This window comes from Agelaius phoeniceus, chromosome 15, assembly GCF_051311805.1.
Source record: "Agelaius phoeniceus isolate bAgePho1 chromosome 15, bAgePho1.hap1, whole genome shotgun sequence".
NCBI lineage: Eukaryota > Metazoa > Chordata > Aves > Passeriformes > Icteridae > Agelaius > Agelaius phoeniceus.
In genome coordinates, this window is record NC_135279.1 from 16,588,736 (window position 1) to 16,612,286 (window position 23,551).

At 61.2% G+C, this 23,551-nt stretch overlaps 2 protein-coding genes across 5 annotated transcripts; one reads left to right on the top strand and one right to left on the bottom strand.

The window, feature by feature from the left end:
- Positions 1-775: 775 nt before the first annotated feature.
- Positions 776-15,694, top strand: RELL2 (RELT like 2). 3 transcript variants are annotated; one of them, XM_054643262.2, is made up of 8 exons: positions 776-1,517; positions 5,093-5,306; positions 7,008-7,070; positions 7,166-7,232; positions 7,496-7,684; positions 12,610-13,300; positions 14,782-14,815; positions 15,059-15,694. In XM_054643262.2, exons 1-7 carry the CDS (start codon positions 1,296-1,298, stop codon positions 14,812-14,814), a joined length of 1,479 nt encoding a protein of 492 aa, XP_054499237.2. In that variant the 5' UTR covers positions 776-1,295; the 3' UTR covers position 14,815; positions 15,059-15,694. The 3 variants fall into 3 exon arrangements, with proteins under 3 accessions (XP_054499237.2, XP_054499238.2, XP_077042408.1); XM_054643263.2 differs by lacking the exon at positions 776-1,517 and adding an exon at positions 3,779-4,340; XM_077186293.1 differs by lacking the exon at positions 776-1,517 and adding an exon at positions 4,413-4,589.
- Positions 15,676-21,688, bottom strand: FCHSD1 (FCH and double SH3 domains 1). 2 transcript variants are annotated; one of them, XM_054643261.2, is made up of 19 exons: positions 21,554-21,688; positions 21,205-21,302; positions 20,511-20,556; positions 19,607-19,680; positions 19,216-19,360; positions 19,006-19,142; positions 18,869-18,932; positions 18,657-18,785; positions 18,359-18,481; positions 18,183-18,278; positions 18,000-18,107; positions 17,804-17,908; positions 17,369-17,599; positions 17,199-17,282; positions 16,935-17,091; positions 16,647-16,852; positions 16,445-16,541; positions 16,297-16,364; positions 15,676-16,135 (listed from the first exon to the last, which is right to left on the bottom strand). In XM_054643261.2, the coding sequence occupies exons 1-19, from the start codon at positions 21,572-21,574 to the stop codon at positions 16,070-16,072; spliced, it is 2,055 nt and encodes a 684-aa protein (XP_054499236.2). In that variant the 5' UTR covers positions 21,575-21,688; the 3' UTR covers positions 15,676-16,069. The 2 variants fall into 2 exon arrangements, with proteins under 2 accessions (XP_054499236.2, XP_054499235.2); XM_054643260.2 differs by having other exon boundaries at positions 18,000-18,278.
- Between the last annotated feature and the right edge of the window lie 1,863 nt (positions 21,689-23,551).

Sequence of the window (23,551 nt, forward strand, 5' to 3'; positions counted from 1 at the left end):
TTTCCTTTTAGGATCCCAGCTCCAGCATGGAGCAAGGATTATAGGCTGGTTTAGGGGATAGGACTGGAAGGGACCTTAAAGGTCATTTAATTCCAATCCCTGCCAGGGGCAGGGACACTTCCAGAGGAGAGCCAGGACCCTCTCACTGTGACCCTGCAGGGCCCAGCTGGGGCTGGGGACACTCAGAGGGCACCTGGCATTGAGCCCAGCACCCAGCCTGGGAAACTGGGGGAAATTCAGGACTCCTGGCCACTGACCAATATGATTAAGCAGAAGCTGTTTATTGTTTACATTATACAGTTATTTCCACTTTCTAACTCTCTGCACACATTTCTTACTGGTGCCTTTGTTTGGTCCACGTGTTGTGAGTGCACCTCTCAGAATATGGGACTGGTCACAGTCCAGCTGCTTTGCTGCTGTTATTTACTTCTTGTGGTCTTGGAATTCTGTTTCTCAGCTTCTTTCTTCTTTAGCACAGTTTATCTCTTAGAAACCTTGATGGATTCCAGAGGGTTCTGAGCAAACTCTGATAAGAGCAGTGACAAGTGGCATGGCTGGTGCTCACTGAGGCCTGATCTGTTCAGGAAATCTCTGGGGTTTGAATGTGCTGAGCAGCACGGCTGTGCTGGGAGCCCCTGGAGCTGTGACGGTGCTCCCTCATGACGCCTGTCCTGTCCTGTCCTGTCCTGTCCCTGCTCTGGTGCTCCCTCATGACGAGTGTCCTGTCCCTGCTCCACCAGCTGCTGCCACCAGATAACGCCAGCCTGGGGACACGGAGCCACCCAGGACACGGAGCCACCCGGGATACGTCCAGGTATCTGCCTGGGGACAGGGGACGAGAGCAGAGACACAGCCCTGCTTGGGGAGAGGAGACACAGCCCTGCATGGGGAGAGCAGATACATCCCTGCTTGAGGAAGGCAGAGACTGCCCTGCTTGAAGAGGAGAGCAGAGACACAGCCCTGCCTGAGGAGAGACACATCCCTGCTTGAGGAGAGACACAGCCCAGCCTGAGGAGAGGAGACACAGCCCTGCCTGGGGAGAGGAGGCCCATCCCTGTTTCCAGCTGGGATCTCTCTGCTGCCTGAGCTGTCCTTCTGGAAGCCGGGTGCTGCTCCAGGCATCTTCACGGGTGTTGGAGCAGAGCAGGGAAGTGTCACAGAGGGATATTTTTAGATGCTCTTTGTGCTCAGAGAGCGAAAGCAGGCTGTGGTTTAAGGGCCATTAGCTGCTGGGCATGTTTGGAAAGCTGGATGGAGCAGGGCTGAGGATCCAGGGACACGTTTGACACCATTGGATGGAGCAGCTTTGCAGACGTGAGGACAATTTTTGGGCTGAGCATCGAAGAGAAGACCCCAAGAGGAGCCTGGATCTGGGCAGCCCAGCCTGTTTAGCTGCCACGTGGACAAGCAGCGGGGCCAGGGCAGCTGATCCCCCAAAAGGACGTGGTCCCATTGTTTGTGGGGTGACATTTGCTCCAACGGCTGCGGAAGAGGTGCAGGAAAAGAGCGGACAAGAGGTAATGTGGAATCTCACTGGGACTGGAGCCAGCTGAGGGACAGGGTGACAGAGGACAGCACTGTCCCACCAGCCTCTCCTCAGCCACTCTGTCCCCTCCCTCCCCAGCCTCCAAAGGTTGAAATTTCAGTGTTTCCAGGCAATATCTGGAGAGGGAGTGAAGCTTCCAAGGACCTCCAGGATTCAGGGAAACCCCGAGGGAGGGCCTGGGATGGAAGGGCAGGGGATGGTTTGGGTTGGAAGGGACTTTAAATCTCATTTCCAACCCCCTCCCACTAGACCAAACCCCATCCAACCTGGCCTTGGACACTTCCAGGCATGGCTAAGGCCATCTCCAAGGTCAGGAAGTGCTGACACTTTGGCCCTGGTCAATGCAGAATAGAACATCCCAAGAATTCCAGCTGAGCTCATGAGGAGAAAAGGCAACTCCAACTTACCACTGTAGGGGAGCTCATCACTAATTGGTTCATCCACGAGCAAGGAGGTTTCATAGGTCCTGAAAAGATGGGAAAAGAGGAGCTCAGTTCATTGAAAGGGACATGGGAAATGCAGGGACAAATCCCACAGAAGGGCCCCTCACCAAGCAGAGGGGACTCTCTGGACCAGCACTGTGCCATGTTCTGGACCGTGTAACCTCTTCCTCTTCCTCCTCCTCCTCCAGCTGGCGGTGCTGGATGAGGTGGGCAGGCACAAAGAAGGCAGCTGCCTACCCCAGAGCTCCAGCTGGATTGTCCTGTGTCTCAGATGCCACTGCCTTGGCTGCTGGGGTCACACAGGGTGGGAGAGGAGCTGGGATGGGGTAAGGAGGGACAGAGGAAGTCCAGACAGTGGATGTGCCACGAGCAGGCAGCCCACAGCCATGGCTGCACCTCCCTGGCTTGGTGTGGGGCTCTCTCACATGGCCAGCCTGCTCAGAAGGGGGAGCTCTGTTGTGTGGGTCCATGCATCAAATGCTGGCTGCTTTTGGGGCACAGAGGTGCCAGGGTGTTGTTTCTGGCTCACCTGTGAGGTGCTGTGTGGGACCATTAAAATGCTAATGGGTTCCTGCAGTGGGACAAGGACTGAGGCCCTGGAGGGACTCTGAAGCTGAGCTGAGGTGGTGGGAGCAGGATGGAGACAGGGAACAGGTGATCCCTGGTTGGGAGAATCAGGAAGAGAAACAATCAGCTGGGGTAATCCAGCTGCAGAGCCAGGAGGGAGCAGCTTGACAGCCCCAGAACCCCCTCCTCACCCTGGCTCACCCCACCAAGGCCAGGATTTGTCCTCAGGCAGGGCCAGGCTGCTGTGCCACGCTTGTGGAAATGCCACCACACACCAGAGGCTGTGTGAAAATGGGAATGTCCCCTCGAATGGGGAGTCCTGATCAGCCTGGCATGGCTGGAGTCAGGAAAGGGGATGGGGTGCTGGAAGGGGGCAGGGTGCAGCAATGCTCTGGGTGGGTGGGAACGCCCAGGAGGAGAAAGAGATTTATTGTGCAGGGCAGCGTGCGTGGGCACGGGGAGAACAGGAATACACTGGCCATGACTGCATCCCCTCAGGGCCCTGCAGAAACCCAGAGCTGCCAGCTCCCCCTGTACACAGGGGCAAGGAGCAAACTGCCTCTGAGCTTTGCTTTGTGGGCTCTTCCTCAGCTGAGACTTGCATGATGCAGCAGCTTGTTGGTCCAGGGTTTGGAGAGCTCTCCTCTCCTGTGGCTCAGCAATCCATGGCAGGAGGAGAAGTCTTGTTCTTGCCCAGATGTTCCATTCCTGTCTCCCTGTCAGGACAGCGGGCAGGTGGGTGTCACCTGTGATGTGGTGACACCCTGAAGTCACGCTGATGGAGGAGGCTCCTGAGAGCCAACCTGGTCACCTGTGCAGAGGGACAGGAGCCCTCAGCGAGGCAGAGCTGAGAGCCTGGAGGAGGCACGGGCTGTGTGACAGACTGTAGTGGGATAATTCCCATTAGGGATTCCCATGGGATAACTCCCATGGAGGAATGTGTGCATGGATTGGAGCTCAGTTCAGAGGAGATGGGCTGGGAGGGGTTTCAAGGGTTGCATTCCTCAGGGTTTGGATGGAGAACTGGCAGGTGGCTGAAGGATGGAGAGAAGCAGGTCTGATTTCTGTAGCAAAGGAGTGGTGGGTGAAGCCTCCCAGAGCGAGGATAATGTGGTGGAGATGGAGAAGGAGGTCATGGGACCACTACAGCGTGAGATTTCCAATGGCTTAGCCACTCCTTTTTTAGGAAGGAGGGAGGGAGGCACAGGAGTCTCCCGGGGCTCTTTTTCCACCCTCTCCTTGGTGCTGGGATCCCCGTGTGGGGGTCTGCACCCCTCTGCCCCCCCACGCTGCTGTGTGATCAGTCCTGCTCTCACTGAGCCCCACTTCCACCCTTCTCCCTCCCATCGCCAGGGCTCAGTGCCCTAAAATTCAAGGGAAGGAAGGTGCCAGGGGAGCTCGGGGCTGGCACGCGTGCGGGTGAGGTTATTCACCCCGGGGCGGGCAGCAGCCTGGCAGCTTCCCTGAGCAGCGCTCCTGCGTGTCCTGCTGCAGCCTCCGGCATCTCCCCGAGCTCCTCTCCGCACCTTCCTCCGCCGAAACAGCTCCGGAGAGATTTTTTTTCTGGGCTCGGGACAGGCGGGTGCTCTTGTGGCAGAGCGCGCAGAGAGCGGCAGGCAGAGGCAGCTGGCTCCTTCGCGGGGAAGGCAGGCACGGAGCCGGGCCCCGGGGGCCGGAGGATGCTCGCCGCGGTGCCCAGCCGCGGGGATGCGGGGTTGCTAGGAGGCAGGTGAAGGTGAAGGTGAAGGTGAAGAGGAGAGCGCTGCGGAGGACCGCAGGCCCAGGTAGCGCCGCAGCGGGGCCGGGGGACAGGCGGGGGGGGACATTCTCCGTGCCGGGGAGCGGAGCCGGCGAGCGGGGAGGAAGCCGGGAGCGCCCGGGGGAGCCGGGGCGGAGGGAGCCGGCTCGGTGCTGCGGGAGGACGATGCGGGAGCGGCCGGCGGCTCGGCCCTCCGCCAGCCCGGCTGCCACGGCTCCCTGCCCGCCGCGGCCGGTACCGGTACCGGTGCCGGTGCCGGTGGAGGGCCTCGGCCGTGAGTACCGAGGGGAGCGGCGCGGCGCGGGAGGATGCTCAGCCATCCTCCGGCAAGGGCGAGCCGGGGATGCCGCCCGCCGCAGAGCCCCGGGCAGGCCGGGGCACCGGTGCCCTTGGGAAGCCGCCTGCAAGGGACGGGGGAGCGCCGCAGCCCGGGGCCGGCGGGGCCTGCGGGGACGCTGCCGCCGGCGCTGCCCTTGGGATGCCTCTTGCCGGGGCCGTGCGGGGCAGCAGTGTCCTTGGGAGACCGCCAGGAGCCAACTCCGGCCGGTCCTGCCCTCCGCACCGCGCCGGACCCTGCGGGGCTCCGGCTGAGCTGCCCTGGATGGGAGCTGCCCCCGGCTGGAGCTGCCCTGGATGGGAGATGCCCCCGGCTGGAGCTGCCCCACCTGGGAGCTGCCCCCGGCTGGGAGCTGCCCCTGGCCCCGCAGGAGGAACGGGAGGATGGCACAGGGTGGGGGTGAGCGCCGCGGCTCTGACCTGCCTTCCCCCTCCTCCTAGATCCGCATGTCAGACTATCACAACCCCCACTATGGGGAGTCAGAACCCCAGCACGGCATTACTGTGGTCTTCCTCCTTGTCCTTGTCTTCTTCATCATGGGGCTGGTGGGGTTCCTGATCTGCCATGTCCTGAAGAAGAAGGGTTACCGGTGCCGCACCTTCCGGGACGAGCTTGACCCAGATGACAAAGATGAGGTGGAGGAGCTCGAGGATGGTGAGTGCTGGGCAGTGGGGGCTCGCTGGGGGCTCAGCCTTGTGCCTGCTGTGGGCTGGTGCTCCTCATGCACCCTTCTGGGCTGTGGGATGGGGCTGGGAGGGTTACCTGTCACGTGTGGCTGGGCTGGGATAAAGGGCTGGGGCGGTGAGAGCAGCATGGTGTTCCCTGGGGATCGGGAGTGTGAGGGCCAGGGATCCCTCTGATCCATGAGCTGACAACGGCTGGAGGTGACAGGGAGGTGGGAGCCAGTGCCTGGCCCTTCCCAAAGGAGCATTATCACCAGAAGGTAATTCTGATGAACATCCAGGACTTGGTGAATCCCCAGCATTTCAGTCATAACCCCTGTTCCCTCAAGGAAAACCTCTCCCAGCTGGAGCACAAGTGCCTCTGCCCCTCTGGCATTAGGATGTCTGGCAGGGAGCCAGCTGGGGTTTGTTATTGGCCATGTCTTCTTCTGGTCCCTGCTGTGTTCTTGCAGACCACAGAAGTAGGGCTGGTGTTGGAAGGGGAAGGGACCTGTAGGGAATTTTTCCCATGGCTTCAGGGCACTGCAAGTCACTCTGGGGTGGTTGGATTGGGAAGTCACTGCCGCACTGAGCGTGGGTGCCCGGCCCAAGCGAGCTCTGTCATCCGGTGCTTTCCTGAGTCTCTGCTGAAGGGGGAACACACATTCCTCCGGCTGCTTCCCAGGCTGGGAACAGCCACATGGTGCCACAGAACTCCTCCAGCTCCACGTGCTGTGGCAGTGCTGGGGAGGATCAGCACCTCCTGCTGCTGCTGCCTGAGCTCAGGAGGGAAATGCAGCTCCTCGGGCTCGTCCTCGGTGCAGCCAGAGCCCCCATGTGCCCATGGATGCGCTCCTCTGGCTTTAATGTCTTGGCTGTACATGACATGGAGACAGTCTTTGAACCTTCCAAGATGGGCTTTGCCCTCTGGACACACCACAGCCCAGGGAAACATCTCCATGGGATGATGGAGATCTTCCGAGATCATGGTAGCAGCTCTTGAGCCTTTGAGGCAGCTGCCTGCCAGACCATGGCTCCAACCTGCTTACAGGAACATCTCACACTGCTGACCAGGCTGGAGGTCCTGGCAGGGTGACAAGTCCATCCATCCATCCATCCATCCATCCATCCATCCATCCATCCATCCATCCATCCAGGCCTCCTGCCTCCAACAGTGGCTGGAAGCAGGTTGAGTTAATGCTGTGGGTGAACTCCACAGCAGAGCAGGCACCAGCCAAGATTGCTCTGAGCAGTCTTTTAAGCTTTCAACAGTGTGCAGCTCTGGGGCTCTCTCTGTCACCGTGTGTTCCCCATTTCTGTATTTAGTGGATCCCAGTGGGTTTATTTTCTGTGGATGTGTCCTGTCTACCCTTGGAGCCTTGAGCACTTGCAGCATCCTGCAGCCAGGGGGTCCTGGGCTGGACAAGGACCCTCCTCTTTCAACTTTTTAGAACCTGCTTCCCCTCTCATTTCTCCAGATGCTCTGCACACACCCCCTCTCCCTGCACACACAGCTGCTGGCTCAGCCGTTTCTTTTCCAGGATGAGGGATCTGGTGTTCCCCAGTGGCTTCCCAGTGTGACAGGGGACTCGAGGCTTCTCCAACAACTCTGCTGATGCAGCTGCTCCTGGGAAGGGATGAGTGAGCAGAGCCCCGGAATCCCAGCCCTCAGTGCCACGTTGTCTCTTTTCAGATGAGGCCGAGAAGAACGATGACACCGTGGAGAAGATTGTGAGATGCATCATCCAAAATGAAGGTGAGCACTTCTTGGGCCGGCCTGGAGCCATGCTGACCACTTTGGCTTGTTTGTCCCTCTCCCTTCAGCATTCCCCTTTCTCCCTCTCTCTTCAGCAAACGTGGAGGCCCTCAAGGAGATGCTGGGGGAAAATGAAGCAGATGTGCCAGTGCCAGTGCCCAGGTGAGGGAAGCTCACAGCAGCTTGTGGCTGCTCCACAGTGAGGGATAAGCAGCCCCTTTCCAGCTGCTACAAAGCATCTTCCCAACGGGGAGTCCTGCTCTCCTGAGGGCTTTCAGGAGTGCTTCACCCCACTGTCAAGTGCAGCAGCTCTTCCTCATTCCTGTCTCCCCCAGAGCTGCTGCTCCCAGGCCGTGCTGCAGTGGGGCTGCACCAGGGTTGGGGCGTCTCCCCAGGGTGACACAACCTGTCATCTTCTGTTGCAGCCTTTGTCACCACAGCAGCAGCCAGGACGGGGGCCCACCCCATCACCACACGGTGCACCTGGGCTCCACGCACGCCCCCTGCATCCACTGCAGCAGGAGGAAGAGGCACCCCCTGCAGCGCCAGGGGCGCTCCAAGGAGGGCAAAAGCAGGATGCATCCTGGAGAGACCACCGTCTTCTCAGTGGGCAGGTACCCAAACGAGCTTTGCCAGCCATTCTCAGCTGGAATGAGCACTACAGGCTCTCCTCAGTCCTCCTGTTCCTTGCCCCTTCCCCACGTGCCCAAGGTTCCCTCTTGCTGTTGCACACGGAGATGCCCCAGCAGCAGCTCTGCAGCTGGAGCCCCTGAGCAGCCAGGTGGCTGCTGCACCTGGAAATGCCTGTGGTATGTGGCAGGCTGTGATGCACCGGTGGTGGCTTCCCTCCTTCTCCGGGAAGGTGACTCAAGCTGGGTTTTCCTGCTGAGTCAGTGCTGGGCACAGCCCCAGCTCCGTGTCCTTCCAGAGACCGCTGTCCCAGCTCAGTGCAAGCAGGGCCTTGCTGCCCAACTGGGGGCTTCAGGGACCTCACTGGCGGGGACAGAGGGGACAGCATGTCCCAGGTGCAAGCCACCACCTGCTCAGGATGAAAGAGTGGCTGTGCTGCTCCAGATCGCTGCTTCCAATGATGTCTGTAATTAGATGACACAGCAGCAATGTAAGAATAGGGGAGTGTTCCTGATACTTCCCACAAATGCTTTCCATCCCCACCTGGTTTCACCTCAAGGGACTTCCTGAGCTTCCTGTGGTCTCACTGTGTCGTCACTAACCTGTAGAACAGTCTGTAGGCTCACCCAGGCTGCCCCATTCCCCAGCAGAAAGGGTTTGGAAAGTTCCTGGGCTTGGCTCCCTCCGGCTGTGGTGGCTGGGGCAGGGTGGCAAGAAGCTGCTGGTCCCTGGATGGCCACCATGGTGAGACACAAAGCTCTGCCATGCTCAGATTGTGCACAAGGTCCTCATTCAGGGCCTGAGCCTTGACAGAACTTCATGTTGTGGTCCAGAGAGACAGTCCTTTCATGGGAATGCTGAGCCAAAGTGAGCATAGAATTGTGGAATGGTTTGGTTTGGAAAGGACCTCAAAGTTCATCTCATTCCACCCCTGCCATGGGCAAGGACACCTTCCACTAGCTCAGGGTGCTGCAAACTCCATTCAGCCTGGCCTTGGGAACTGCCAGGGATCCAGGGGCAGCCCCAGCTGCTCTGGGCACCCTGTGCCAGGGCCTGCCCACCCTCACAGGGAACAATTCCTAATTCCCAGTATCCCATCCATCCCTGCCCTCTGGCAGTGGAAGCCATTCCCTGTGTCCTATCATGTGGATTTTTCCACCACCACGGGCAGGAGCCTCAGCAGGGAGGTGAGCTGGGGCTTTCTGGGCAGCTGGAGAAGCAGGGAGACCTGCTGGACTCACCAGGCCCAGCTCAGCTTGGATCACATCTCGTGGGCACTGCCAGCTCCTGGCTCCTCTGTGCCCGTGGCTGTCCTTGGAGGTGGTGCCCGGCAGGCCGGGGCTCTGCACAGCTCCTGCTCACCACTAATTCACTCCCTGGCTGGTGCCCAGCTCCATCCCCTCCTCCATGTCCTCTGTCCATGCTCTTCCAGCCTCCTCTCAGCACTGGGAGTGCTGGACGAGATGCTCTCCTTTCCCAAAGGCACCTTCCCTCAATTCCTGTTTTTCCTCTTTAACCCTGTTAGTGTCACACCCCACAGCAGCCCTCTCCACAGGGCAATCATCCCACTTCTCCAGGGCTTTACCTTCAATCCTGAATCTCTTTGTACAAGGTCCAGCTGCTAAGGGACCTATGTGCCCACGAGGTGCAATCCCACCCTTAAATTCTGCTTCTTATTTCCAGGCTGGCCCCTTTTCCCTTCCAGATCCTCCAGGATTGCCCTTCCTGTGTCTTATTTATGACAAATATCTTGAAGTACTTTGACCCGGCACTGACCCTACAAAACAGGACTTCTTTAACCCACCCCTAGAGTTCAAGACACACTCTCAGGTCTTGTTCTCCTTTGTTTTTGGTATTGTTCTTGCCTTGGATGCAGTGGTGGAGAGTCCAGCCCCCTGGTAGGCACAGGCTCATCCCTGAGGAGTGGAAAGGATGGGAGCTGTGGAGGTCCACCAAGATCATCAGGGCTGGAGTATGGGGCACCTGAGGAGGCTTTTTTGGCCTGGAGCATTAGAAAGGGATGATCTAATTGTCCTCTAACACTTCTCAAAGGGTGGGTGGAATTTAAATGAAATGGAATAAGACTCTCCTCAGAGATCTGCACTGGGAAGGGCAAGAGGCAATGGCCAAGAGTTACAACAAGAGAAATCCAAAAAAGATGCAAGGAGAAACTGTTCTGCCATGAGGATAGTGCAGCCCTTGACAGGGCCCTGAGGAGTGGAGGAATCTCCATCCCTGAAGATTTCCAAAACCTGACTGGACAGGGCTCTGGGCAAAGTGCTTGAGGATAGGAGGGGGCCCAGATATGAGCAGGGGTCTGGAATTGAGACCTCCTGAGGGCTTTTTGCACCTAAATTGTTCTAAACTTGTGTGGGACTCAGGGTTATGTAGGGAATAGGATGATTTACCACTTAGCTCAGCGCTTGCCCTCAGCCAGGTGTAGTCAGTGGCAGAGCTTGTCCATAAAGCATCTGTGTCTGACCCTCTGTCCTCAGCCCCATCAGCCAGAGTGTGTCACACCCCACTGAATCCCAGGGATGCTGATGAGGCAGCCAGGCAGGGCTCCTCTGCTTTCCCCCCAGAGGTTGGCTATGTTACTTCTTGTGCCCTCTCTGGTCCAAACCCTTCCTGCTCTCTGACTCCACTCCTGACTCTTCCAGGCTGACATTGCTCAATGGCATAACCAAGAAGTGATCCTGTCACTGTGTCTCCTTCCTGTTCCTCTTCAGGGCCAGAACATTCTTTGGTCTCCCCAAAGTGCTGGTGTCTTATCTCCGAATATCTGGACAGACCTGAAAGGTCACATTTGCTGCTGCTTGGCCTGGGAACCTTCTCTGGAGCTGGAGCATTTCTGTTCTCCACCCTCCCAATCCTGAGCAGCTTTCTGGCCCTGCTGAGGGGTTGCTGCTGCCCACGGGCTGGGCTCCAGCCTGGAAGTGGTCTCCTTCATCTCTGCCAACTCTCCTGGCATCTGTTCTTATCTTTTGGACCTCTCTGCTTTTTCCTTTGAAGAGCAGTGCTGCCATGTGCTTGACCTTTGTGTCTTGCTGTTCTTTCCACACCAGCAGCACTTTCTGAAATTGTGCTTTGCCCTGACACTGCCTTGCAGCTGAACTCAGCCAGGTCTATTGGTTTTCCATGTGTGATCCAAGCACAGTGAGAGCAGCTGGTGGGCTGCACGAGCTCTCAGTGCTGCCATTGGAGTGCTCTGCCTGGTGGACACCAGCTCACCATGGAGGAGATTTCCTCTCTGCTGGTCCAGGGCTGGTGAGGAGGAGTCACGATCAGCACAATCACAATTCAGACTTTCAGGCTTTGCTGACACTTTGCCCCTCCAGGCTGAGGGAATTGGGAGAGGAGAAAGCTCCAAGGGAACTTTAGAGCCCCTTCCAGTGCCTAGAGGGGTTTCAAGAGAGCTGGAGAGGGACTTGGGATGAGGGCACAGAGTGACAGGACAAGGAGGAATGGCTCCCTGCTGCCAGTGGGCAGGGTTAGAAGAGATATTGGGAATGAGGAATTGGTAAGGAGGCCCTGGCACAGGGTGCCCACAGCAGCTGTGGCTGTCCCTGGATCCCTGGAAGTGTCCAAGGCCAGGCTGGATGGGGCTTGGAGCCACCAGATTGAGGAGTTGTCCCTATCCATGGCAGGGGGTGGGTCTGGATCATCTTTTAGGACCTCCTTCCAACTCAAGCCATTCCATGAGTCTATGATCCCTTACCCCTCTCTTCTCCCCACGTGCAAGGTTGCATCACCTCTGATTATGAGCCCACCCTTTAAGCTGTCAGACCCATTTCTGCAGCTTTTCTCCTGCCCACCCAGAGCTCTGAGCTGTTACCTGCTCATGGTGGAACCTTGCTGAACACTCAGGTACCATCTGCCCATCCAGGGGATGGTGCAAAATGTGCTCTGGCAGATTTTAGCCAAAAAACTCCTCCAGCCTTTGATCCCCGTATCCAAATCACTGCCAAACCCCTGTCCTGCCCTCACTGAGGGCATGCTGTCATCCAGGCTGTCTTGGAGCATTTCCAAGAGCTGTGATCCATCTTGCTGCTGGGAGGACAAGCTCTGCTCCAGCCAAGACCTGGATTGCACTTCCCATCCTTCCCTTTCTGTTTGTTTTGCTCAAAATGAAGGGGAAAATCAATTTGGGGACACGGCTTTTGTAGGTGTGAATGGGTCAGACAGGTTGGAGATCACGGCAAAGCAAGGAGATCCGGGGCTGGAGGTACAGAAAAGCTGGGAATCCAGTGGTGGGACAGCATGGAAAAGAACTGCTTGTAGGAGTGTTTGGGGGGTAGGATGGTCGAGACAGATGGAGATGAGAGATCTCTGCAGCCAGGTCAGGAATTTGGGGTTTATTGCAAAGGGCCTGGGGGCAGGGCCCTGCTGGGAGCTGCCAGGCACAGCTCAGAGAAGGACTGAGAGAAGAGAGGGGCAGAGAGGATGAGAGGGTGAGAGAGTAAAAGGGTAAGAGAGCGAGGTTCCCGCTACAATACAATAAATCTTCTTCTGTGTTGAATATTCTAATTCTCACTAACCAATCTAGTCCAAGATACAAATCCTATAGCATTTACATACAACCTATAAGAATCATTACATTACCATACTGTGTTACATTTTAAACCCTAAAAACTCCTCTTTGGACCCCTTCTGCCAAGCTGTAGGGTCTGCTCTGACCCTTGGAGCTGCCTGCAAGCAGAGGGTGTTGTTCCATCCAAAGGGGATCACCTTCAGCTGGCCACACCATTATTTTCCCATTGTTCAGTAACTGAGGGATCTCAAAGCTTGCTTTCATTTCAATCTCACTTATAGTTTCTATATTCTCAAAATCTTTTGCCAGACAATCACATTTATAAGGCTTTCCTGTTTCATCTTCCCCAACATCCTCTGTGTCCTGTTCCCATTGCAGGTTCCGTGTCACACACATTGGGAAGAAGCCGTGCCTGCAGGAGCAGCCGGACGGGGCCCTGCCCGCGGGCAGCCGCCCGCCGAGCACGGAGGAGCTGGAGCGCAGCAGCGAGCTGCTCAACGGGACTGTCCCCACGGCTGGCCTGCAGAACGGAGCCATCCACACGGGCACACAGAGTGCCAGGAGCGCCCAGCACAGCGTGTCCACCAGCCCGGCCGCCAACACACCCGCCAGCTCCGGCACCCGTGACAGCCGGCGGGCGGGCACGGTTGGGTCCGGCCCGGTTGGGTCTGGCCCGGTTGGGTCCGGCACGGCGGGATCAAGCATGGTTGGGTCTGGCCCGGTTGGGTCCGGCCTGGTTGGGTCCAGCATGGTGGGGTCCAGCACGGTTGGGTCCGGCACGGCGGGGTCCGGTCGGGCAGGGTCCCTGCCGGGTGCTGGATCCGCTCCCGGGAGCTCAAGCCGGCAGCGCAGGCTGCTGAGCCTGCCGGTGCTGGGAGCATCGAGTCCCAACATCCCGGGAGAGCTGGCGAGGGAAGGAGCCGGCGTCTGCCTGGAGGAGATGGGACTGGCGTCGGCAGATGAAGTGTCGGATATTCACGGGAGCCTGAGCCTGCAGGAGCAGGCCGAGGAGCTGGGGAGAGACGAGAGCGGCAGGAAACAGTCCGGAGGGGAGGATGGGAAGCAGCAGGTATGTTCCTCCTCCTCCTCCTCCCCCTGGTCCCCATGTGGTCCCCTGGGCTGGAGGGGGATTGCTTTTTCCCACCTATTTTTCAGTGTCTGAGGCACAGTCACATAGGAGTGACTGTGACAGGTCTCACCCTCCTTCAGGGGCAGTGGGAGGTGCTGCAGACTTGCTGCCCATTCCCCTTGGCAAGGAACTCCTTTTCCTTTGGGGACATCCATTGGGATTTTGACCTGGCAGAGCTCCACTGCTGCACGTGGTGTCCCCAGAGCCGCCATAGCCTCACTGGGGTCCAGTGTGGCCAGTCAGGAACAGGCAGGGGCAGATTTCTCCAGGAGCCTTCCTTACCTCGAAGACCAGGAAATGGCAAAGCCAAGTGGTCATGTCTTGGTTGCTTTCCCTGCTCCTGAGGAGCTGTGCTCAGAGAGGAGGAAAGCCCACCCTGCCTGGAGCTCCCAGTACCCTGGTACCTCCCAATGTCCCACCCAACCACCTTGCTGGAGGGGTTAGACAGCTCCAGGGGATTTTCTCCCTGGAATTGCCTCTGTGCTGGTACCAGTGAGCAAATGAGGCTGGTGGTGGTAGTTCAGACACCCAGAATTTCGCTTACACACTCATTTGTGGTTCTGCAGCTGGGAAAAGGTGTTTTTCATGGAAGGGGGCTGTGTAGTGTCAGCAGCTCCAAGAGCTGGGCCTTAACTTGCCCCACAAAACCAGCACGATGTGGCAAAGCCCTTGGAAGAAAAAGGAAGCCAAATGCCTGGGTAAAATTCCTGGCATGCTTCAAAGCCGTGGAGATCCCCTGGGGCTGGTTCTGCACGGGCTGGGCACATGCCAGCAGCCCTTGGCAGGGAGTGGGATGGGGCAGGACTGGGTCAGCACGGGAGAGGCCTGGGGAAGGTGCCTGGCTGGATGCTGGATAAGGACAAAGCAGGATCCCACCGTTTCCCCCTTTGCTTTCTGGTGAGCAGGCTGGAAGGTTTGAGCTGATTCATGGAGAAGGGCAAGGCAGGATAGAGCTGATGGGCTGCAGCCCTTCCCCAGAGACATGGGGAGGTGGTGACAGGTCCTCCTGTGTCCCACTGAGCCTTGGGAATCCCTCTGATCCCTGGGGAAGCAGTTAAGTGTAGGGCAAGCCCAGTGCCAGGCTCCTGCCTTGGATGCTGCCCATGGTGCTGGGGTGCTCCAGGACACGGGGTCCCATGGCTAACGGTGACAGGACCTCCCTGGGATGTTTGTCACCAAGCCCTGGTGCCACTTGGACCATTCCCCATGCCCTCAGTCGCAGTCAGAGCCAGCACCAGGGCTGTTGGCTGCTGCTCCTCACGTCCTGCAGGTGGTGGGGAAGGGCAGAGAAGGTGCCTGGGCTGCCCTCACTCCTGGAGACTCGGTGGGGCTCTGCCCCTCGGGTCACTGCTGTGGCCACGGGGGAGCCCAGCTCAGCCCCAGCTCCATGGGAGCGCTCACCCCTCTCCTCCATCCCACAGGAGCCCAGCGCCGCGGAGCAGGACCGTGTGTGAGGTGAGTGCCTGTCCCTGCCCCTGTCCCCTGCCCCTGGGACAATGCCTGGGGGGTGGGAGGGCACTGCCGGTGTCCCTGCCCTGCTGGCTCTCAGCTTGCTGCTGGAGATGGAGAGAGGCTGAACCCTTTCTCCAGGGGTCGGGACGTGCCCAGCCGCAGGCAGCGACCCCGGGAAGTCCCATTTGGGTGCTGGGGAGGTGCCGTGGCTGCGGGGACCAGCCCCATCCCGCCTCTCTCCCACAGCTCCTCTCCGCTCCCGGCTGGAGCGTGCACGGGAGGCGCGCAGCCCCCGGGCCCCTCGGGGCTGGGGCTCTGCCGTGGGGCAGTCGCGGGGCAGCCGTGCCCGGCCCCGGGTGGGCAGCTACGCGCTTGGCATGGCCGGAGCGACGCGCCCGCGACACCGACAACCGCGCTCGGCGCCAGCCTTCATCCCATTGGCAATAGGTACCCGAGTCCCACCCACCGCACCCTCCCCGGAGACCCCCCCGAGGGACCCTCGGGCCCGGCAGGGGCAGGGCGGCACCCAGAGCCCGCTGCCCCCGCGGCCCCCAGCTCGGGGCAAGGATCAGAGGGGGCCGCGGCCAGGGGCAGGGATGGAGGCAGCGGCTTGAGCCCCACCGCCCACCGGGCACGTTCAGCACAGAGCACAGCCCCCCCGGGCACTCCTGCCACGCAGAGCGGGCACAGGCACAAACCCTGCACCGGCAGGTCCCTGGGAGATGCTGGCGGAGAGAGGAGCTCCCGGCCCCACCCCGGCACAGGCCCGGGGGGCGGGATGGCCCCGGGCCAGGCCAGCGGGCAGCGCCGGGGCCGCGCCAGCTTCGGTGTGTAACGCCCTGTACATAGACGAGCTACAACCATTAAAGCTGCTGAACCCCTCGGCTGGGCCAGCGGGATTTATTGATTTATTGGGAACAGCCCCCCACGGCCACTCCTGCCTGTGGGGGCTGGCAGGGGCCGGAGAGGAGCCCCCCAGGAACCAGGGCTGGGCTGGGAGTGCACGGGTGATGCCAGGCAGGAACGGTGGAGGCAAAAGGAGGGTGAGATGGGGCCTGGCTGTGGCACTGGGCACCCCATAAAGGGGTTCTGGGTGCTGTACTGGGATGCAGGACCACTCTGCAAGCAGGGTGCAGCCCCTGGAGAGACCAGCTCGGGGCACGGGGCAGCAGCAGCTCCTGCTGCTGGGACAGCAGCCTGTGGTGGTTTGCTCAGGCAAAGCTTTTTTGGGGGAGGGGGCTGGGGGCACCCACAGGGTCAGCTGAAGTGAAGCTCGGGGTCGGGCTCGGGGGCTCTGCCGGGTGGTGGGGGCGGCGCACGGAGCTGCAGAGAGGGAGAGGAGAGGGAAAGGAGAGGGAGAGAAGTGGTGCCAACATGCTGAGGCCACTCATCCCCCTTCAGACCCCCCAAAACACACGGGTGGCTCCATTACAGAAGGGCTGGGGCAGATTTTGGGGTCACAGCATCCCTGTGAAGGGACTTACCGGCCGCAGGCGCGTGGCTGCCAGGTCTGGAGAGCTCTGCCCGCTGCCCGTGCCATCCTGCCGGCAACCTGGGAGTGCCCAGCAGCTCAGCCTGACTTTTGGGCTCCCCCAGCCCCTTCCCAGTTTGCACAGTTTCCCCAGCACTCACCTCCCAGCGCTGTCTCAGGAGCAGAGCTGGGGACCAGGCTGGCCCCGGGTGCAAGGCCAGGAGGGGAGAAGGGTGGAGGGGATGGTGATGGCAGCTCCTGGGAAAAGACACAGCCAAGAGGGATGGGCATGGTGGGGAAGGGGGCTTCACCTCAGCACCCATGGAAGTGCCAGGGTGACACAAGGACTCTCCTGGCACCAACCTGCCCAGCTGCCTCCCGGGCCCCAGTGAGCTCCTCCACCACCAGGGAGGGGAAGACGCCGACGCGGCCGTCGAAGTCGCCGGTCCAGAAGCCATCGTCCACCTCGCCAGCAGCACGGGGCAGCACCCGGATGATGGCCCCCTCAGGGAAACTCAGCTCCTCGGGGCTCTGCCCCTCGTAGTCGTACAGGGCTCGCACCAGCCAGGCTGAGGGGAGGGTGGGGAGGGGGCTCAGCACCCTCTGGATCCCGCCCCCCTCTCTGGGGTGGGGGTGATGCCCAGCACCCACCTCCAGGCTCCAGCACCAGTTCTGCAGCCATGATGCTGGAGAGCTGGCGGTGCAAGGCAGAGGGGCCTGGGGGGCCCAGCCCAGCCCCCGAGTCACACCCCAGGGACAGCAGGTACTTTTCGGGGACGTAGCCGACCTGCCCTGCCTTGTTCCGAGCCTGAGGAGGCAGAAACCACATGAACATCCCAGGGTCCAGAGTGGGGCCAGCCTGGGGACCTCCAAAAGGTGTCCCCCAGTAGGGAGGGGGGCTCAGCCTGCTCCCACCTTCACCCACTCCTCTGCGTCCCCATCCTCGATGATCTCCAGCTCCTCGCCCTGGCTGATGGACAGCTCGTCTGCCTGGCAGCCCTGCAGGAGATGGGGACAACGTGGCAGAGAGGCTGAGGTGCCATCTCTGGGCAGGCAGGGAGAGGGCCATGCAGGCAGGGCCATACCTGGTAGCCAAAGATCACCCTGCAGGTGTAGGGGTAGGTGCGGGCAGCAGGCCCAGGCTCATCGTCCTCATCGGCCTCATCGCTGTCGTCGTAGTCATCGAACTCAGCCAGGTCCAGCCCTGTGGGCGTCTCCTCACCTGTCCCCACCATGGCCCCGGCCAGCCAGGCGTCCACGTCCAGCCCTGCTGCCCGCAGCAGTGCCAGCCGTGCCTCGGCCTTCACTCGGCTCACCTGGGGACACCACACACTGTCACAGTGCCCAGGATACCTCTGGCAGTGTCCCAACCCCATCACCCCCATCCCCAGGCGTGGTGGCATCCCCAGCATCACACCCCAAGTGCAGCATCCCAGCCACCACCCCTCCCTGTCCCTACATCCCCCACCCTGGGGGTGACAGACAGATGTCACCCCAAGCTCCCTGATGGGGGCTCCCACCTCTGCCTTGCGGATGTTTTCCCTCACTTCCTCCATCTGCCGCTCCACGGCCGCCGCCTCCGCCTCCAGCCCCTGCTGCCGCCTGGCCTCCAGCCGCTGCAGCACCTGGGCGGGCACCCACAGCTCAGAGGGTGTGGCAGCTGCAAAAGCCCCTCCCTGAGCCCCGCGGTGCCCCGTGGGGGAGGACAACACCCACCTCCTCACTGTGTGCCCTGTTCTTGTGCTCCCGGGCCACCCGCGTGGCCCAGCGCCGTGCCTCCTTCTCCAGGCTGGCCCCGTCATCTGCTGGTGGCAGCAGGCACACCTGGGCAAGGACACGGCGGTGACAAGGGGGTGGCTGTGCAGACCCCAGTGTGCTGTAACTATCCCCTCCACTTACCTCCTCCATCCCTGTGAGCTGGAAGCGCTGCTCGGGCGCCAGGGAGAAGGCGGGGTGGTCCTGCAGGAAGAGGAGCAGGTCCTGCTCCCGGCACACCTGCAGCAGGGGAGCGGTGTGGGGCCAGGGGCTCACCTGTGCCCTCGTGTCCCACCCAGCTCGGGGGACAGTGCTCTTACCCGTGCAGATGCCTCCACAACACCCTGGAACCAGTCCCGGGTGGCCCTGCAGGTCTCCACCTCCGTCCTGCTGGCAGCTGACAAGTGCTCCCGAAGCCGCTCGTAGAGGTCCCCATCCAGAGCCTAGGGGAAAGCAGAGGGAACCCCCCAGCACTGCCACATCCCCCCACTGGAGCACCCCTGACCCCCAGGGCAGCCAGCCCTGACCCTGTGCAGTGGGACCCTCTGTGCTGGCAGTGGGGAGATGCTCCTTGTGGGACCCTGGGGAAGGGGCACAGGGGGCCCGGGCATCTCCTACCTGCATGGCTGCGGGCAGCTCCACACGCTGGTAATGCTCCAGGTGGGCAGAGGCAGACACCAGGGCGAAGCTGTACTCGTTCTGCACCCCCGCCAGCTGCCTCGAGTGCTCGGCCAGTCGTGCTGAGAACTGTGGGGACGTGGGCAGCGAGGCTTGGCGGTGGTGCCCCGTGTCCCCAGCATGGGTACCCTGCCATCCCCCACGGCACCCACCTTGGCACTGAGCTTTTGCAGGCTGGCCTTGGTGTGAAATATCCGCCGGTCGCTCTTGCGGAGGCTGGGGAGGGTGGAGGGGGGTGTGAGACCACCCTGAGCCACCGCAGCCCCCCGGCTCCATGTGCCCCACTCACCGCGCCTCCACGTCGGCCGCCTTGTCCTTGGCCACCTCGCTGCTGCGCCGCAGGTGGCTGAGCTGCTTCTTGGCCTTGTCCAGCTCCTTCACCGTCTCCAGCAGCTCCACCTGCGCCTTCTGCAGCCGCTCGATGCCCTGCAGGGAGCGTCAGCTGGGGGGGACAGCTGTCCCCCCGCCCGGGCACAGGGACATGGCCTTGCCCCGGTACCTTCTTGAGCGTCCTCTCCTTGCAGAGGCGGGCGCTGCGGGCGGCCTCGGCGGCCAGGGCGCGGTAGCTCTCGGAGGCGGTGACACGGACCTGCCCAGCGTGTGCTGTCCCCTCGATGACGCCTTTCCAGACAGCTGCCACGCTCCTGTGGGCACAGGGCTAACACAGGGCCGGGCACTCCCTGCCCCGTGACACCTTTTGGGGATGCCCAGCAGGACTGCCAGCACTCCCAGTCACAGCAGACTGGAACTGGGGACATCCCACCCACAGCTGTGTCCCAGTGACACCCAAATCCTGGCTGGCATTAAGCATCTCCAAACTGGGAGGGCCATGGGCAGGTATGGCAAGCCCCAGCTGCTTGTCCCCAGCCCTGTCCCTGTCCCCAGCCCACCTGGAGTCGCCAGCCTCGCCACGGCCCCGCTGCCAGTCTCTCTTCACGAACTGGCTGGCCAGCCTCTGCAGAGCCTGCAGGCAGAACCAGCATCACCAGCACTGCCTGACCCTGCCAAGCAGCCCAGCACCCACCAACCCCCCCTGGGCCCAAAACGGGGCTCCCCCACCCTGGCTGCCCACCCCATGAACCTGGGGACACACATGTGTCCCCTCAGAGCACAGACACATCCCCATGGCTCGGTGTCAGCAGGAATTGTGCTCCCCAAAACCTTCTTGGGGGGCAGCCACCACAATGAAAGGATCCCCCCGCTGTGGCTTTTGGGACAGAGCACCTGCAAGGGGACATCACTGAGGGACACTGGCTACAGATACAGAGTAGAGGAGCCCCAGCAAAGCCAAGCACAGCAAGACCCCAACCCTGGGGGTATGGACGGTCACCCCCAGCCTGGGGGGTGCGAGGGAGGGCAGTGACACGGTGACCAGCTGCAGGAAGGGGGGACACAGTTCTGCTGCAGTATGTCCCCAGGGGATGCTGCAGGGACATCTCACATTAAAACCAAACTGACATTTCAGAGCAGAGCCCTGCGATGACCCAGCAGACAGCAGAGCCCAGCGGTTTCCTCCCCCACAAGGTTTTCCCTCCAGGCTCCCCAAACACCCAAGGTCTGGGCCACGCCGTGCTCAGCAGAGCCCCCAGCGGGTGCTGGACGTGGTCAGGGTCCTCCCGGCAGGATGAGCCATCTGCCACCACCCTGCGGGGCCAGCACGGAGCAGCCACGCTCGGGTGATTTCCAAGGCTGCCCTCTGCCTGCGTGGGGCCTGCCCAGCTCCTGCCCCAGGCCGGCAGGATGGGGCCTGGGCCCCCCAGGACATTGATCCCATATCCCGTGGCACCTCCTTACCTGCCCGTACTCCCTGTCAATGGTGGCCCTCTGCTTGCCGTAGGACCTGGGGGGAGAGGGGACACAGGGAGGACACACAGAGAGGGGCAGGCATGGGCCACCCCTCCCATCACCTGCTGCCACCATCCTCCTCTTACCATCTCCCCCTGCCACCATCCTGTCCCCATCAGGCCACCCCAGTGGGTGATGGAGCCCATGACCTCGAGGTGACAGGCTCAAGGTGAGCCGAGCCCGGTCCCTGGCCCGCCCGTGCCGGGTCTCAGCTTGGGGACACACAGACACAGACACAAACAGACACAGACACATGCACACACACACACAGACACAGACACACACATGCACAGACACGGGATGAGATGCCCGGTGTCAGCTTGGGGACACACACGCACGCAGGATGAGCTGTTTCATCTCAGCCTGGGGACACACACACACAGGATGAGCTGCCCGGTCTCAGCTTGGGGACACAGACACAGACACAGACACACACAGACAGACAGACATACACAGACACACACACTGGTGGGACGAGCTGTTTCATCTCAGTCTGGGGACACACAAACACAGACAGACACACACACAAACACAGACACACACACACACACACAAACACACACACAGACACACACATAGACACACACACGGGATGATCTGCCCGGTGTCAGCTCGACCCCCGTGTCACCTGTGCGGGCCCTACCTGATGTCCTCCAGCAGCTCGGCGTCCCGCTGCTGTTTGCTCTGCAGGCCCGACAGCTGCTCCAGGAGATGGACCCGCAGCTCCTGCGTGAGCTTCACCTGCGGCAAGGTCCCGCTCAGCCCCGCGGCCGCGGCGGGCACGGGGAGCGGGGATGCGCTGTCCGCCCTGCCCGGGTACCGCTGCCCACCGGCCCCCCCTCCTGAGCGCCGCCCAAACGCGGCCTCGCTTCCCCAGCCCCGGGAGGCTCCGCCGGGGGCGAGTCTCGGTCACGGCTGCAGGACACGGCAGCGAGGGAGGACCCGGCCCCGGTGACCCGGCCCGGCCCGGCCCGGCCCGGCCCGGCGCTCACCTTGCGCGGCGGCGGCTGCATGGCTGCGCTGCCCCGGTGCCGGTGCCGATCCCAATCCCGGTGCCGATCGCCGCCGCCCCGATCCGCGTGCGCGCAGCCCGGAACTGCCGGGCCGGCCGCGCCCCGCCCACTGCCCGCGCCCCGCCCACTGCCCACGCCCCTCACAGACCACGCCCCTCATAGACCACGCCCCAAGACGAGCCCTGCCCCATCAGGCCCCGCCCACAACTCACTGACGGACACGCCCCCAGTGCCGCCTCCAACCAGCCCCGCCCCTTTACCCGCGCTGCCGGGAGCCCCGCCCATCTCAAGCCCCGCCCCTCGGGGGCTGCAGCGCCGCCTGGTGGTCGCTGGTGCACGTGTGGGCGGGGCGCTGGGACACGGGGACAGCGGGACGGGGAGGCACGGACATGGGAACACGGGGCTATGAGAGGGAGGGACATGAGGACATGGGGATGTGGGAAGACAGGGACATGTGACAGAGATATGTGACATAGGGACATGGGGACGCATAAGGGGTGACAGGCATGTGAGAACACAGGCATATGTGACACAGGGACATGGGGACATGGAGAGACAGGGATATGAGAACACAGAAATATGAGAGACAGGGACATGGGGACATGAGGACATGGAAGACAGGGACACAGGGACATGAGAAGACAGGAACATGGGGACACAGGGATATGGGACACAGGGACGTGGGGACATGGGAATTGGGGAGACAGGGACATGGGGACACAGGGATATGAGAGGGAGGGACATACGGACATGGGACATGGGAGACAGGGACATAGGGACATGAGAAGACAGGGACATGGTGACACAGGGATATGTGGCACAGGGATATGGGGATGGAGAGACAGGGACATAGGGACACAGGGATATGTGGCACAGGGATGTGGGGACATGGGGACATGGGAGACAGGAGGACAGGGACATACATGGGGACACAGGGCTGTGAGAGATGGGGATGTGTGGGCACAGCATCACTGGGACATGGGGTGATGGGGAGCACTGTCCTTGGGCAGTCCCCAGGATCACTGGGGACTGAGTCCTTGTGCATGAGGACGCACAGGACACTGGTCCCAGGATGTAGTGACACATGAGGTGCTGGGGCACTGGCCCTGGGATGTGGGGACATGTGGGACACTGAGGGGACAGCCCCAGCACAGGGACATGTGGGGTCCCACATCACATGGAGGACACAGAGCCCCTGGCTTGGCAGGACCCTGCTGTGGGGACAGGGGCACAGAGCTGAGCAGTGGCATTCACTGGGGGCCACCTGGAAGCATGAGGGACCCGAACCAGTCCCGTCTATCCCAACACTCTCCCACCCCCTTCATCTCTCACTTCTCTTTCTGTCTGGATTTCTCTGTTCCTGCACAGCTCGTGGCTCTCCCCACTGTCCCATTCGTCCCCATCTTTCTCCTCCCATGACATTTCTGGGGTTGGCTGTGCATGTCCTGGTCCCTGGGTGTGTGACAATGCACAAGGCTGGGCTGGGGATGTGCCACTAGCTCTGGTATTCCCCTCCTTAGCTGGAAAAATGGACAGGTGGTCACCCAGCCACGTTGGTGACAGGAAGGGGACAATGCAGGCTGGCACCATCTACACCAAGCTGTGACACCAGCATGTCAGCCTGGCCCCAGTGATGGATCCTGGGGCTGTGTGGCCCTGACAGGGCTGGGCAGGCAGGATGCCCAGAGCCCTGCAGTGCTGCAGTGGGACAGGGCCCCACGTCACCAGGCTGGGGACCCGCTGCCACCTTCCTGTCCCCCGCACGGGGCACAAACAGCTCCATCTCCCCATTGTGCTTCTCCTGGCTGCCTTCAGCTGCCCACCGCTGCTTCCTCCTCCCCACGGTCTGTGTGGTCGTGTGACGCAGCTGGAAATTTCCCCCCGATGGCGATGGCGTGCCCCGGGTTCTCGCTGTGGTGACGACTGGCGGTGACCCCACGCCTCAGTCTGGCTGCCACACCGCAGGGATGTGGGCAG